The 12606-nt window shown below is 45.3% G+C and overlaps 1 protein-coding gene across 1 annotated transcript in view; it reads right to left on the bottom strand.

Annotated features, from left to right (window-relative positions):
* Positions 1-12606, bottom strand: part of mvb12ba (multivesicular body subunit 12Ba) — a 51607-nt gene that overhangs the window by 12557 nt on the left and 26444 nt on the right. The window contains exons 3-6 of the mRNA XM_084159033.1: positions 8044-8151; positions 5515-5611; positions 4839-4968; positions 4387-4530 (exon numbers count right to left, since the gene is read on the bottom strand). Of these exons, the coding sequence (XP_084015159.1) occupies positions 4387-4530; positions 4839-4968; positions 5515-5611; positions 8044-8151 (479 nt within the window). The remainder of the gene's footprint in view (positions 1-4386; positions 4531-4838; positions 4969-5514; positions 5612-8043; positions 8152-12606) is intronic.

The following is a 12606-nucleotide window of genomic DNA, read 5'->3' as shown; positions in this document are numbered from 1 at the left end:
CAGGACTTGGCGCCTGCACACAGCGCAAAATCTACCCGTGCCTGGTTTACGGACCATGGTATTTCTGTTCTAAATTGGCCAGCCAACTCCCCTGACCTTAGCCCCATAGAAAATCTGTGGGGTATTGTGAAAAGGAAGATGCAGAATGCCAGACCCAACAACGCAGAAGAGTTGAAGGCCACTATCAGAGCAACCTGGGCTCTCATAACACCTGAGCAGTGCCAGAAACTCATCGACTCCATGCCACGCCGCATTAATGCAGTAATTGAGGCAAAAGGAGCTCCAACCAAGTATTGAGTATTGTACATGCTCATATTTTTCATTTTCATACTTTTCAGTTGGCCAACATTTCTAAAAAATCCCTTTTTTGTATTAGCCTTAAGTAATATTCTAATTTTGTGACACACGGAATTTTGGATTTTCATTTGTTGCCACTTCAAATCATCAAAATTAAATGAAATAAACATTTGAATGCATCAGTCTGTGTGCAATGAATAAATATAATGTACAAGTTACACCTTTTGAATGCAATTACTGAAATAAATCAAGTTTTTCAAAATATTCTAATTTACTGACTTTTACCTGTATATATGGCAATGTTTATATGACCCCGTTTCAAACAGCCCCTTATATACCACTTTCTTGCAGGTTTACCCCTTTTATACATATCAGTGGGTAACTGGCAAATTGGGAGGGGTGGGGGTTGTTATTAAACAATGGGGGCTGTTTCTATTTCAAATGAGGGAGGTGTTGAACAATGGAAGTCTTTGATGAATTGACCTGCTTTTCAAAAAAGCAGAGAACCATTCACACAGACTCGATCCCTGTATTTTGGTTACAGGGTCAGTGAAAATGCAGGAATCATGACTAGGTCTTTAATATACCAACAAGCAGGTAAAAATAAGTAGGTCAATTAGTGGCATCTCTGTGTATGAAAGGGCAATATGAGAACGCTGTAAACCATGGACAATCCATACAAAGTAAGACTTGTGAAAAAGTGATGAAATTCACTTACAAAATGTCACAAAATGAAAGCATATTCATCAAAAACAAATTGAATAGCTAAAAAGTGCCATGTCTCATAGAAAGCTGTGGAGGGCGGGGACAGTGAGAGCAGCAGGGGTTGGAACCGGTTTAGGGAACAGAACCGAAACCCAGAAAATAAATACATTCCTCAAGGAACAGAATCAGAACCAGGAACGAAAGTGATCTATACTGTTCCTTAACAGAAATGTTATTTTTAAAAGCATGGGAACCGGTGAATAACGTTCTTTTACATTCTGGGCTTTTTCTTTTGTCCCACAAAAAATTCAACAAAGCGCCAATGCAAAGCCCTCCTTCTGTCATCTGCCTGCCAGCTGAAAATCTCTGCCAGTGTGTGTGCACGAGTAGGCTACCTGCCACTCCCGCTCCGAAACATAGCTGTAGCCTACTGACGTTACAAGCGTGATTCAGAAGATAGGGAGGGAGAATTTTAATTAAAGAAGAATGGATTAACTTTTTCAATGCTAGTTAGGGATACTTTAGATCACATTGGATTTAATAGCTAACTACAAAAAAAGGTAAGACGTGTTTTTAATTCTGGTGACGCTCTGCACACACAAGCTTGTTGACTAGCTAGCTTCTCTGGTCCAACGTTAAGCCAACTCTGAAGTTCAAAAGACATTCAAAGTTCCTCCATAGAAGCCGCACCTCCGTAGGTATAATTCTGTGAGCGTAATTCGTGTAATGCATGTCATCACAAGATGCCCAACGCTCCTCCACCCTCTCTTGCTCTCCCCCCACCTGTAACATTTCAGTTGTATCTAGCACCTGACACTTGTCTTTCCATCACGCACTTACACAACTCGCTGAGCTATAGCTTGCCCGCTCCATAGCAAGCTGCTCTATCCACACTGCATGATTGGTGAAGCAATTTAATGTCGAGCTAAATGTAAAAAAAAAAAAAAAAAAATTTCAGAGGTTTAAAAAGGAATAGAAAGGAATGATATAAACTGTTACTTTTGTTTGGAGTTTGAACTGGTTCAGAACGAACGAGAGAAGAGGGCTGAAAGAAAAGGGGAACTGCCTCTGGGAGAGGAAGCAGCTCCCTGTCTCTTTCAAATTGCCGAAACACATTGCACAAAAATGCATTTAATTTCTCTTTCACAGGGAAAGTATACTTAAGAAATAACGCCAGAGGTGTGGTATTTCACCAATACATCATGGCTAAGGGCTGTTCTTATGCAACACGGAGTGCCTGGATACAGCCCTTAGCCGTGGTATATTGGCCACATACACAAACCCCTGAGGTACCTTATTGGTATTATAAACTGGTTACCAACATAATTAGAACAGTAAACAAGTAGTTTTGCGTCATACCCGCAATCAGCATTCAGGGCTCTAACTACCTAGTTTATAAATGCCACCAACAGCTTATATGCCACCAACTTTGTCGCTTAGGATGACGATCCTGACAATACTGAATCCAGCCCCCCCCAAAAAAAACACAACGCTGTTGTTGGCAGCAGTAGGAGGCTACGCTAACACTACCGCACAGCAGAGCATCCATCCAGACCAGTGGAGTTACACACTAGCCTGGCTTGGGTAGCGTTGCCAGTCCAGTGGAGTTACACACTAGCCTGGCTTGGGTAGCGTTGCCAGTCCAGTGGAGTTAAACACTAGCCTGGCTTGGGTAGCGTTGCCAGTCCAGTGGAGTTACACACTAGCCTGGCTTGGGTAGCGTTGCCAGTCCAGTGGAGTTACACACTAGCCTGGCTTGGGTAGCGTTGCCAGTCCAGTGGAGTTACACACTAGCCTGGCTTGGGTAGCGTTGCCAGTCCAGTGGAGTTACACACTAGCCTGGCTTGGGTAGCGCTGCCAGTCCAGTGGAGTTACACACTAGCCTGGCTTGGGTAGCGCTGCCAGTCCAGTGGAGTTACACACTAGCCTGGCTTGGGTAGCGCTGCCAGTCCAGTGGAGTTACACACTAGCCTGGCTTGGGTAGCGTTGCCAGTCCAGTGGAGTTACACACTAGCCTGGCTTGGGTAGCGTTGCCAGTCCAGTGGAGTTAAACACTAGCCTGGCTTGGGTAGCGTTGCCAGTCCAGTGGAGTTAAACACTAGCCTGGCTTGGGTAGCGTTGCCAGTCCAGTGGAGTTAAACACTAGCCTGGCTTGGGTAGCGTTGCCAGTCCAGTGGAGTTACACACTAGCCTGGCTTGGGTAGCGTTGCCAGTCCAGTGGAGTTACACACTAGCCTGGCTTGGGTAGCGCTGCCAGTCCAGTGGAGTTACACACTAGCCTGGCTTGGGTAGCGTTGCCAGTCCAGTGGAACATTGTCTGAGAGCAACAGTGTGAGAGGAATCCCAATGGTCCCCATGCGCTCCTGTGGTTAAGGTTACATAAGAGTTATGGTTAAGGTTAGGGTCGTCCAAGGGTCCCGGATAGCACTGACCGTGGGATCATGGCGTAATGCTTTTCCTGAGGGGGATTTAGCAGAACGTCCCTTTATATAGCATCACCTAGTATTATAATAATAATAATAATAATAATAATAATAATAATAATAATAATAATAATAATAATAATAATAATAATATGCCATTTAGCAGACGCTTTTATCCAAAGCGACTTACAGTCATGCGTGCATACATTTTTGTTACAGTGTTTAAATCTCACTGCCAAACTATGGTGTTGATATCAAATTGATAGTAAAACTTTATTGGTATAATAATACTCACAAAACACACGACAACAAAGTGCAAAGCCATCGTTGTCAACAAGCAAAAACTTGTAGTAAACTATTAAGGGCCATTTTCATGATTAACTTTAGTGGAAGGCATAACAAAAAAAGTGTTTTAGGATTACAAGTATACATTGTTTTCATTAAAATGTCAGAGCTTTGTTACAATAACAGCTTCCATCTAAACCATTAGGACCTTGTTCAGACATTTCAGCACTGCTAACAACGTTGGCCCTTTTTCTCTTTGAGGGTTTGACGTCGACACTAAACCACCCTCAGAGAGGAGCTAAACTCTAGTGGTTAACCATTGTTAGAGAAAACCACAGAGACAAGTCCTGATGGCAGTCCGGACAATATCTTCTGTGTACACCTCGGATGTGAGGAAAGCTCACTATTCCAGCTGCAGATGAGAGTTAATCTCCTTCTCTTGCAGAAGTATATAGCCACAGTTCCCTTTTCTTTCCTCTTTAGTTGCAGGCTATAGACAGTTCATATTTCCATTCTCTTGAGTAAATGCTGTTTCAACACAACGTCCCTGTTCTATAACTTACTTGGCTGCAGACTTGAAATAGAACCAACTCTGCATTATGGGGAAGTGGAACACACACACAGGCACAGACACACAAGAGGTCTTGAATAAGATAATATGGTAAATGTAGCATACTTGGGCAGGGGGGCTGCTGGGGTTGGGGTGGTGTTAGCCGTCGAGTTGATGTTCTGGATGTTATTGGTGGCTGGGGTCGGCGAAGATTCCTGGGCACGCGGGACCTTCCCCATGCGATACCAGATCCCCATGTTGTTGAGCTCTCTGGAAAACAACCACAGCCTCTTTTAGCATCATCATCCATTTCCTGCATACAGCCAACACCACCTGGAAAACATAGGCTGACTAGTAGTACAACATTCTGACCACTCAAAATGGTGCCTGTTCACCTCAATTCATAACCCGTTGAGGGAACTCAAAATTGTGTGAAAACCCAATTTCCCTCCCATTTTACAAGTAAACTAAACCCATTTACCTGGTGGCTGGCTTATTCAGGAAAAACCCTAGCTCTACATCATCTGGCTCTATGATAGCTGAAGGCAGGGCATGTTAATAACATCACAGCTGCTAACCCTATGAAGGTGTACTGCGGTGGGGCCTGCTTGGACCTGCCCAGGATTCTGATGTCACAGATGGCTGCCTCTGTGGAGTCCCGTGGGATGAACTTGATACACAGCCTCCTCTTCCGGAAGGCCTGCTCCTCTGTGTGTGGCCAGCAGACAGACAGACAGACAAAAAAGAGACAGATAGACAGATAAAGAGGAAGCAGGAGGGTGACAGACAGAGAGAAGGGACAATACAGAGAAAAGGGGAAAGAGAGAGAGAGAGAGAGAGAGAGAGAGAGAGAGAGAGAGAGAGAGAGAGAGAGAGAGAGAGAGAGAGAGAGAGAGAGAGAGAGAGAGAGAGAGAGAGAGAGAGAGAGAGACAAAAGGGAAAGAGAGAGACAAAGAGAGTCAGTGCACTGTAAAAGGCCTCTGATCATGTTACGGTCTATAAATGATAAACTAACCGTGTGAGGGTGACCAGCATCCTATCTCCCAGAGTCCACAAAGCCTGACTCATAAAAACATCTGATATGCCTTTCACATTTGCAGGCAAATAAAACTTTTTTAAAAATCACATTCTGTCATGTAGCACTAACTAAGCTTAACGAACTCTGACCTTTATGGTTAATCAGAGAGGTTTAAAATAGACCCGGGGGGAAAGAAGGAGAGAATTAGGATATGAGAGGAGAAGGTCAGTGCTTACGTGTGTCCACAGTCTCCTGGATGGGAATAAAACCTACGGGCAGAGTGTCCTTGATGTCGATGAGCTTCATGTCCACCAGCACATTTCCTAAATGACTCTGCAGACAGAGACAGAGAAAGCAAGAGACAGAGAAAGCAAGAGAGAGAGAGCGAGAGAGAGAGCGAGAGAGAGAACCAGAGGGACAAACCACATCCACGTTAGCTAATGATCAGTCAACAGTTCATTCCAAAGCCTTGACAATGGCGGAACCCGGCAGAATGTTTGTGCATGTGCAAAAAGTGTTAGCAGTGGAAAAAAGGGAGTTCTTCCCTGACAGAGAGGATGTGTCCCTACCTCCACGGAGGGTGATAAATCACTAACTCCTGTGGTTCTGTCGCACACTTTGCGGACTAATTTCACAGTATCTGTTTTTGTCACCGATAATTACGCTGCGGGCCGTATTGATTGGCAGACAAAATAGCTTCCGTTGATGGAACGGTCACATCCGATCACACCTCAAAATGGAAGGAAACTAAACCGAAGTTAGTCTGAGCTTGATGGACAGACATGGGAGGGGGGTTGGGGGGCGGGAGTAAATGTTTGCTACGTGGCTATTTGTTTCGGACTTCAATTGTGTTTCTGTCAAGGATGAATATCATCAGTGCATTGGTTTCTACCTTGGCCAGGATGTGTATCAACTGGCCCCATCTCAGCTTGTCAAGTTATCAGACCGAGTCGTATGTTACAGACCTATTATTTTCACAGAAACTCTACAGGCCAAGTTCGTATAGCAATTGTTCAAACTAGACTTACTTAAAACAGATCTCACAAAGCAGCCACCATCTCAAAACGATTATACTGTTAAGTGCAACAAAATAACACCAGTATGAGAAGAGAATTCCTGATTTGGTAACGGCGCTATAGAGCCTGTGCAAAACAACAGGGGAGTTGTTTAAACATCCAGAGCAAGGGAAAATATCAAAATGGAGCACTGGAATCATTTCAGAATAACATTCCTGGGGCTACGGAGAAAATATTTTATAACTCGGAGATGTTTGTTTGGGAAAGCCTTTGTGAGAACGCTTGTCAGAGAACACTCCTACGCCTAAGGACCTCTGTCCAATGTTCTCCATGGAGCTGTGCAAAAGAGGCTCATGGTCAAAACTTTCTCTACCGACAGGGTCTAGGCCTAAATAAGGTCATCGGTGTCGCAGTTCCAGGATCCACCCGGGTAGATTTTCACTGATGTAGCTATCGCCTTTGTTAGTCCACCTGAGGTGAAGTTAGTTAGCCTATTACCCAAACTGTATGTACTGTGTTATTCTACTCTCTGACAGTGGATATACGTTGGCTATACAATTTTAAGAAGACAAACTGTATTCAAGACTAGTTGATTCTGATATATATTTATTCATTCATTTTTTACCCCCTTTTTCTCCACAATTTCGTGATATCCAATTGCAATCTTGTCTCATCGCTGCAAGTCCCCAACGGGCTCGGGAGAGGCAAAGGTCGAGTCATGCGTCCTCTGAAACATGACCCGCCAAACCGCGCTCCTTAACACCCACCAGCTTAACCGGGAAGCCAGTCGCACCAATGTGTCGGAGTAAACACCGTTCAACTGACGACCGAAGGCAGCCTGCAGGTGCCCGGCCCGCCACAAGGAGTCGCTAGAGCGCGATGAGCCAAGTAAAGCCCCCCCCGGCCAAACCCTCCCCTAACCCGGACGACGCTGTGCCAATTGTTCGGTGCCCTATGGGAATCCCGGTCACGGCCGGTTGTGACACAGCCTGGGAACGAACCCGGGTCTGTAGTGACGCCTCAAGCTCTGCGATGCAGTGCCTTAGACCGCTGTGCCACTCAGGAGGCCCTGATATTTATTTATTTGTATTATTATTTTGTTATTACCTAATTACTATTAGGCAAGTTTCCAACCATAGTGGTCCTGTATGGATCAGTTGGTAGAGCATGGCGCTCGCAATGCCGGGGTTGTGGGTTCAATACCCGGGGCCACCCATACGTAAAATGTATGCACGCATGGTTCCCACGGGGGGCCAGTATGAAAATGTATGCACTCACTAACTGTAAGTTGCTCTGGATAAGAGCGTCTGCTAAATGACTAAATTTTTTTTACAAAATGTACGTCGCTTTGGATAAAAGCTGCTTGGCATATATTATTGCACCTGGTAAAGTGCTATATAAATCGAATCCTTAATTTGTTTTGGCTTATTAACCTAAGCGAAGAAACTGGTGACTCATTGCAAAATATGTTTCTGTCAGGTAACATAAAATATGCAACAAAAAAGCTGCAGAGAAAACAAGCTGGTGCTTCAAATGAGATATTTCGGTCTCTTTCCCATCACAGAGAGTGAGTCATGCATGCTGTTTGAGTTTCTGACTAGAGAGGCTTATTGTATTGTTGTGTTGAGAAACAGGTTCCTCCTCCCTACAGCAGTAGATAAACCTTGGTTCCGAGCCATACTTTCATCACAGTGGGTATTAAGAGTTGCAGTGTGGGATCATTCAGGTACACTGATTTTGATCACTTACGTTTTCTTTAGAGAACACCCTGGTGAAACAGAGGTAGCGCGTCACCTTGGATTTGAACAGGCCGTCTTTCCACAAGTCAGCGTCAAGGCCATCTGTTGTTTGGGAAACCTGTTGGTTGAGAGGGATATAGATTCAGAGGGGCATCGCTAGTGAATGTGTGTGTGTGTGTGTGTGTGTGTGTGTGTGTGTGCCAATTAACATTGAGGGAGATGGTGATGAATCTGTTGATACTGGCAAATAAAATGATTTTACTGGCTGATTGACATGAGGTTGGGTCAAGCTTGGGGACAGACAATAGCAGTTTTCCACTTCAGACTGAAAAAGACACCTGTTGTCAAAACATAACGCTTGAAATGAAGTGAACACACTACTAAAAACAGTGACATTAAACATAAAAAAAAATGATTATGCAAATGGTATTGAGGGATCCACCACTCAGTAACTCTGAGGATATTTGAACCTGTGGGATATCGGGGGTGCTACACTACTAGTCATGCAAGTAATCTTCTCCATTTAACCCATAGCCTGGAAAGTACTCCTTAGAATGCCTGTACCCGGCCAATCCATCAGTGCCCGTGAACTTGATAGAGAAATAAACTGCAAGTTAAGCTGCCCTCACACAAAGCAACACAGTCTTGGGCTTCTCCATGGCAACAGAAATGATGTGGTCCACAGGGGGCCGGTTTGGAAGCCACTACCATCCCAATGATGCATGATTAGAGTTAAGACGGAAGTGTATATACTTCGATACCAGTGAAAAATGTCAATTCCCTGTCAGACCAGAGGTCAGCATGCCTCTACAATGATATTTCCTCTACCACAGAGAGGGTTTGTTCTCAGCCTTGACTGTTCCTTATGTGGAAACTCCTCTTCCAAAAATGAGTTTTGATGGAGAACTACCAACCCCAGCTGGCAAGGAATGAGAAATAGAGAAAGTGCCTGGGGTTTGAAGGTAGTGTGTGGATAGAGGAAGTGCCTGAGGTTTGAGCTGGGGTAGTGTGTGGATAGAGGAAGTGCCTGGGGTTTGAGCTGGGGTAGTGTGTGGATAGAGGAAGTGCCTGGGGTTTGAAGGTAGTGTGAGGATAGAGAAAGTGCCTGGGGTTTGAAGGTAGTGTGTGGATAGAGAAAGTGCCTGGGGTTTGAAGGTAGTGTGTGGATAGAGAAAGTGCCTGGGGTTTGAAGGTAGTGTGTGGATAGAGGAAGTGCCTGGGGTTTGAAGGTAGTGTGTGGATAGAGGAAGTGCCTGGGGTTTGAAGGTAGTGTGAGGATAGAGGAAGTGCCTGGGGTTTGAAGGTAGTGTGTGGATAGAGGAAGTGCCTGGGGTTTGAAGGTAGTGTGAGGATAGAGAACGTGCCTGGGGTTTGAAGGTAGTGTGTGGATAGAGAAAGTGCCTGGGGTTTGAAGGTAGTGTGTGGATAGAGGAAGTGCCTGGGGTTTGAGCTAGGGCAGTGTGAGGATAGAGAAAGTGCCTGGGGTTTGAGCTGGGGCAGTGTGAGGATAGAGAAAGTGCCTGGGGTTTGAAGGTAGTGTGTGGATAGAGAAAGTGCCTGGGGTTTGAGCTAGGGCAGTGTGAGGATAGAGAAAGTGCCTGGGGTTTGAGCTGGGGTAGTGTGAGGATAGAGGAAGTGCCTGGGGTTTGAAGGTAGTGTGTGGATAGAGGAAGTGCCTGGGGGTTTGAAGGTAGTGTGTGGATAGAGGAAGTGCCTGGGGTTTGAGCTGGGGCAGTGTGTGGATAGAGGAAGTGCCTGGGGTTTGAAGGTAGTGTGTGGATAGAGGAAGTGCCTGGGGTTTGAAGGTAGTGTGTGGATAGAGGAAGTGCCTGAGGTTTGAGCTGGGGCAGTGTGAGGATAGAGAAAGTGCCTGGGGTTTGAAGGTAGTGTGAGGATAGAGAAAGTGCCTGGGGTTTGAAGGTAGTGTGTGGATAGAGAAAGTGCCTGGGGTTTGAAGGTAGTGTGTGGATAGAGGAAGTGCCTGAGGTTTGAGCTGGGGCAGTGTGAGGATAGAGGAAGTGCCTGGGGTTTGAAGGTAGTGTGAGGATAGAGGAAGTGCCTGGGGTTTGAAGGTAGTGTGTGGATAGAGGAAGTGCCTGGGGTTTGAAGGTAGTGTGTGGATAGAGGAAGTGCCTGGGGTTTGAAGGTAGTGTGTGGATAGAGAAAGTGCCTGGGGTTTGAAGGTAGTGTGAGGATAGAGGAAGTGCCTGGGGTTTGAAGGTAGTGTGTGGATAGAGGAAGTGCCTGGGGTTTGAAGGTAGTGTGTGGATAGAGGAAGTGCCTGGGGTTTGAAGGTAGTGTGAGGATGTCCTTGTTGTCCTTGTTTTCTAAAGAAAAGCTCAATTGGTAGAGCATTGGTAGAGCATGGCGCTTGTAACGCCAGGGTAGTGGGTTCGATCCCCGGGACCACCCATACGTAAAAATGTATGCACACATGACTGTAAGTCGCTTTGGATAAAAGCGTCTGCTAAATGGCATATTATTATTATTTATTATTATAGGATAGAGAAAGTGCCTGGGGTTTGAAGGTAGTGTGTGGATAGAGAAAGTGCCTGGGGTTTGAGCTGGGGCAGTGTGAGGATAGAGAAAGTGCCTGGGGTTTGAAGGTAGTGTGAGGATAGAGAAAGTGCCTGGGGTTTGAAGGTAGTGTGTGGATAGAGAAAGTGCCTGGGGTTTGAAGGTAGTGTGTGGATAGAGAAAGTGCCTCTAACGTACAAGACACCATCTCAGCCTCTTTTCCAGGGTCAGTGCACACCGCATCCTGTTGAGGGCCCATGGGAGAGATCCAGTGTAGGGTTAAGGATGAGGGGTACTCGTGACAAAGAGAAGTGCGGGTACACCATCCTGACACGGACTGGGCACTAGTCTGGAGGGATGCCACCCTGTGTGTGTGTGTGTGCATATTTGGGGGGGAAAGTTGATATGCTAAGCCGGGTCTCTTTGCTGTGCTGTATGTGGTCCTCTGTAGCTCAGTTGGTAGAGCACGGCGCTTGTAACGCCAGGGTAGTGGGTTCAATCCCCGGGAACACCCATACACAAAAATTTATGCAGGCATTACTGTAAGTCGCTTTGGATAAAAGCGTCTGCTAAATGGCATATTATTATTATATGTAGCCTCTGTTCAGGGGTCATGGAGCAGTTTGGAATGAGCACGCCTGAAGGAACATGCTGAACAAGTATGGCGTGTTTTTCCCCTTGAACAAATACCCTGTGCTGCTAAAAAGTAAGGTTGCTGGGGGCAAACGCGCCAATCCAGAAATAATGAATTCCTGTAGTCCTGATAATATAACTCCAGATAAAATGGTGGGCATTCAGAGGTCAAATCCAACCCTGAACAACTCCACTAGTGTGTCAGAGTGTGGTGTCTGCAGAGTCGTAGCCCCCAAAACACTACGAGTGAAGTAGAGACTGTGCAAATCCCATTGTAGACATGAGGCGTTCGTAACTATGACTGGATTGCAATAGCCTAGCTGTATGTCAATTCATCCAGCTGCTTTCAAAGAAGAGCGGTGGAAGGAAGTTGGAGGACGCAGGAGGAAAATCAATAAAAATTCAACACGGTTGGACTATCTAAGTGAAGAGTCCACACTAAAAGCGCTAGCGCCAAAGGCCGGCCTACGAGACCTGGATCTTTGTTAGATCTCTGCCTGGGTGACTTTGATCTTTGTTAGATCTCTGCCTGGGTGACTTGGATCTTTGTTAGATCTCTGCCTGGGTGACTTGGATCTTTGATAGATCTCTGCCTGGGTGACTTGGATCTTTGTTAGATCTCTGCCTGGGTGACTTGGATCTTTGTTAGATCTCTGCCTGGGTGACTTGGATCTTTGTTAGATCTCTGCCTGGGTGACTTGGATCTTTGTTAGATCTCTGCCTGGGTGACTTGGATCTTTGTTAGATCTCTGCCTGGGTGACTTGGATCTTTGTTAGATCTCTGCCTGGGTGACTTGGATCTTTGTTAGATCTCTGCCTGGGTGACTTGGATCTTTGTTAGATCTCTGCCTGGGTGACTTGGATCTTTGTTAGATCTCTGCCTGGGTGACTTGGATCTTTGTTAGATCTTTGCCTGGGTGACTTGGATCTTTGTTAGATCTCTGCCTGGGTGTGGAGAGCCAGTAGGCCAAACGAAACAAGACAACATTCACAAAATTCTAAGAATGGATCAGAACTGACAATTGAGGAATATTTCGGGATAACACATTTATTCAAAGTGTACTCTTCTCCAGGTTTCTCAGTCCCTCAATAGCTAGGCTACTGTACAGTGCCTTGCAAAAGTATTCATCCCCCTTGGCGTCTTTCCTATTTTGTTGCATTACAACCTGTAATTTAAATTGATTTTTATTTGGATTTAATGTAATGGACATACACAAAATAGTCCAAATTGGTGAAGTGAAAAAAATAACTTGTTTTTAAGTAATTAATTTGCATTTTATTGCATGACATAAGTATTTGATACATCAGAAAAGCAGAACTTAATATTTGGTACAGAAACCTTTGTTTGCAATTACAGAGATCATACGTTTCCTGTAGGTCTTGACCAGGTTTGCACACACTGCAGCAGGGATTTTGGCCCACT

This window comes from Coregonus lavaretus (genome assembly GCF_964263955.1).
Source record: "Coregonus lavaretus genome assembly, chromosome: 4".
NCBI lineage: Eukaryota > Metazoa > Chordata > Actinopteri > Salmoniformes > Salmonidae > Coregonus > Coregonus lavaretus.
The sequence above is the reverse complement of the archived record's forward strand: the minus strand, read 5'-3'. Positions and strand labels throughout refer to the sequence as shown.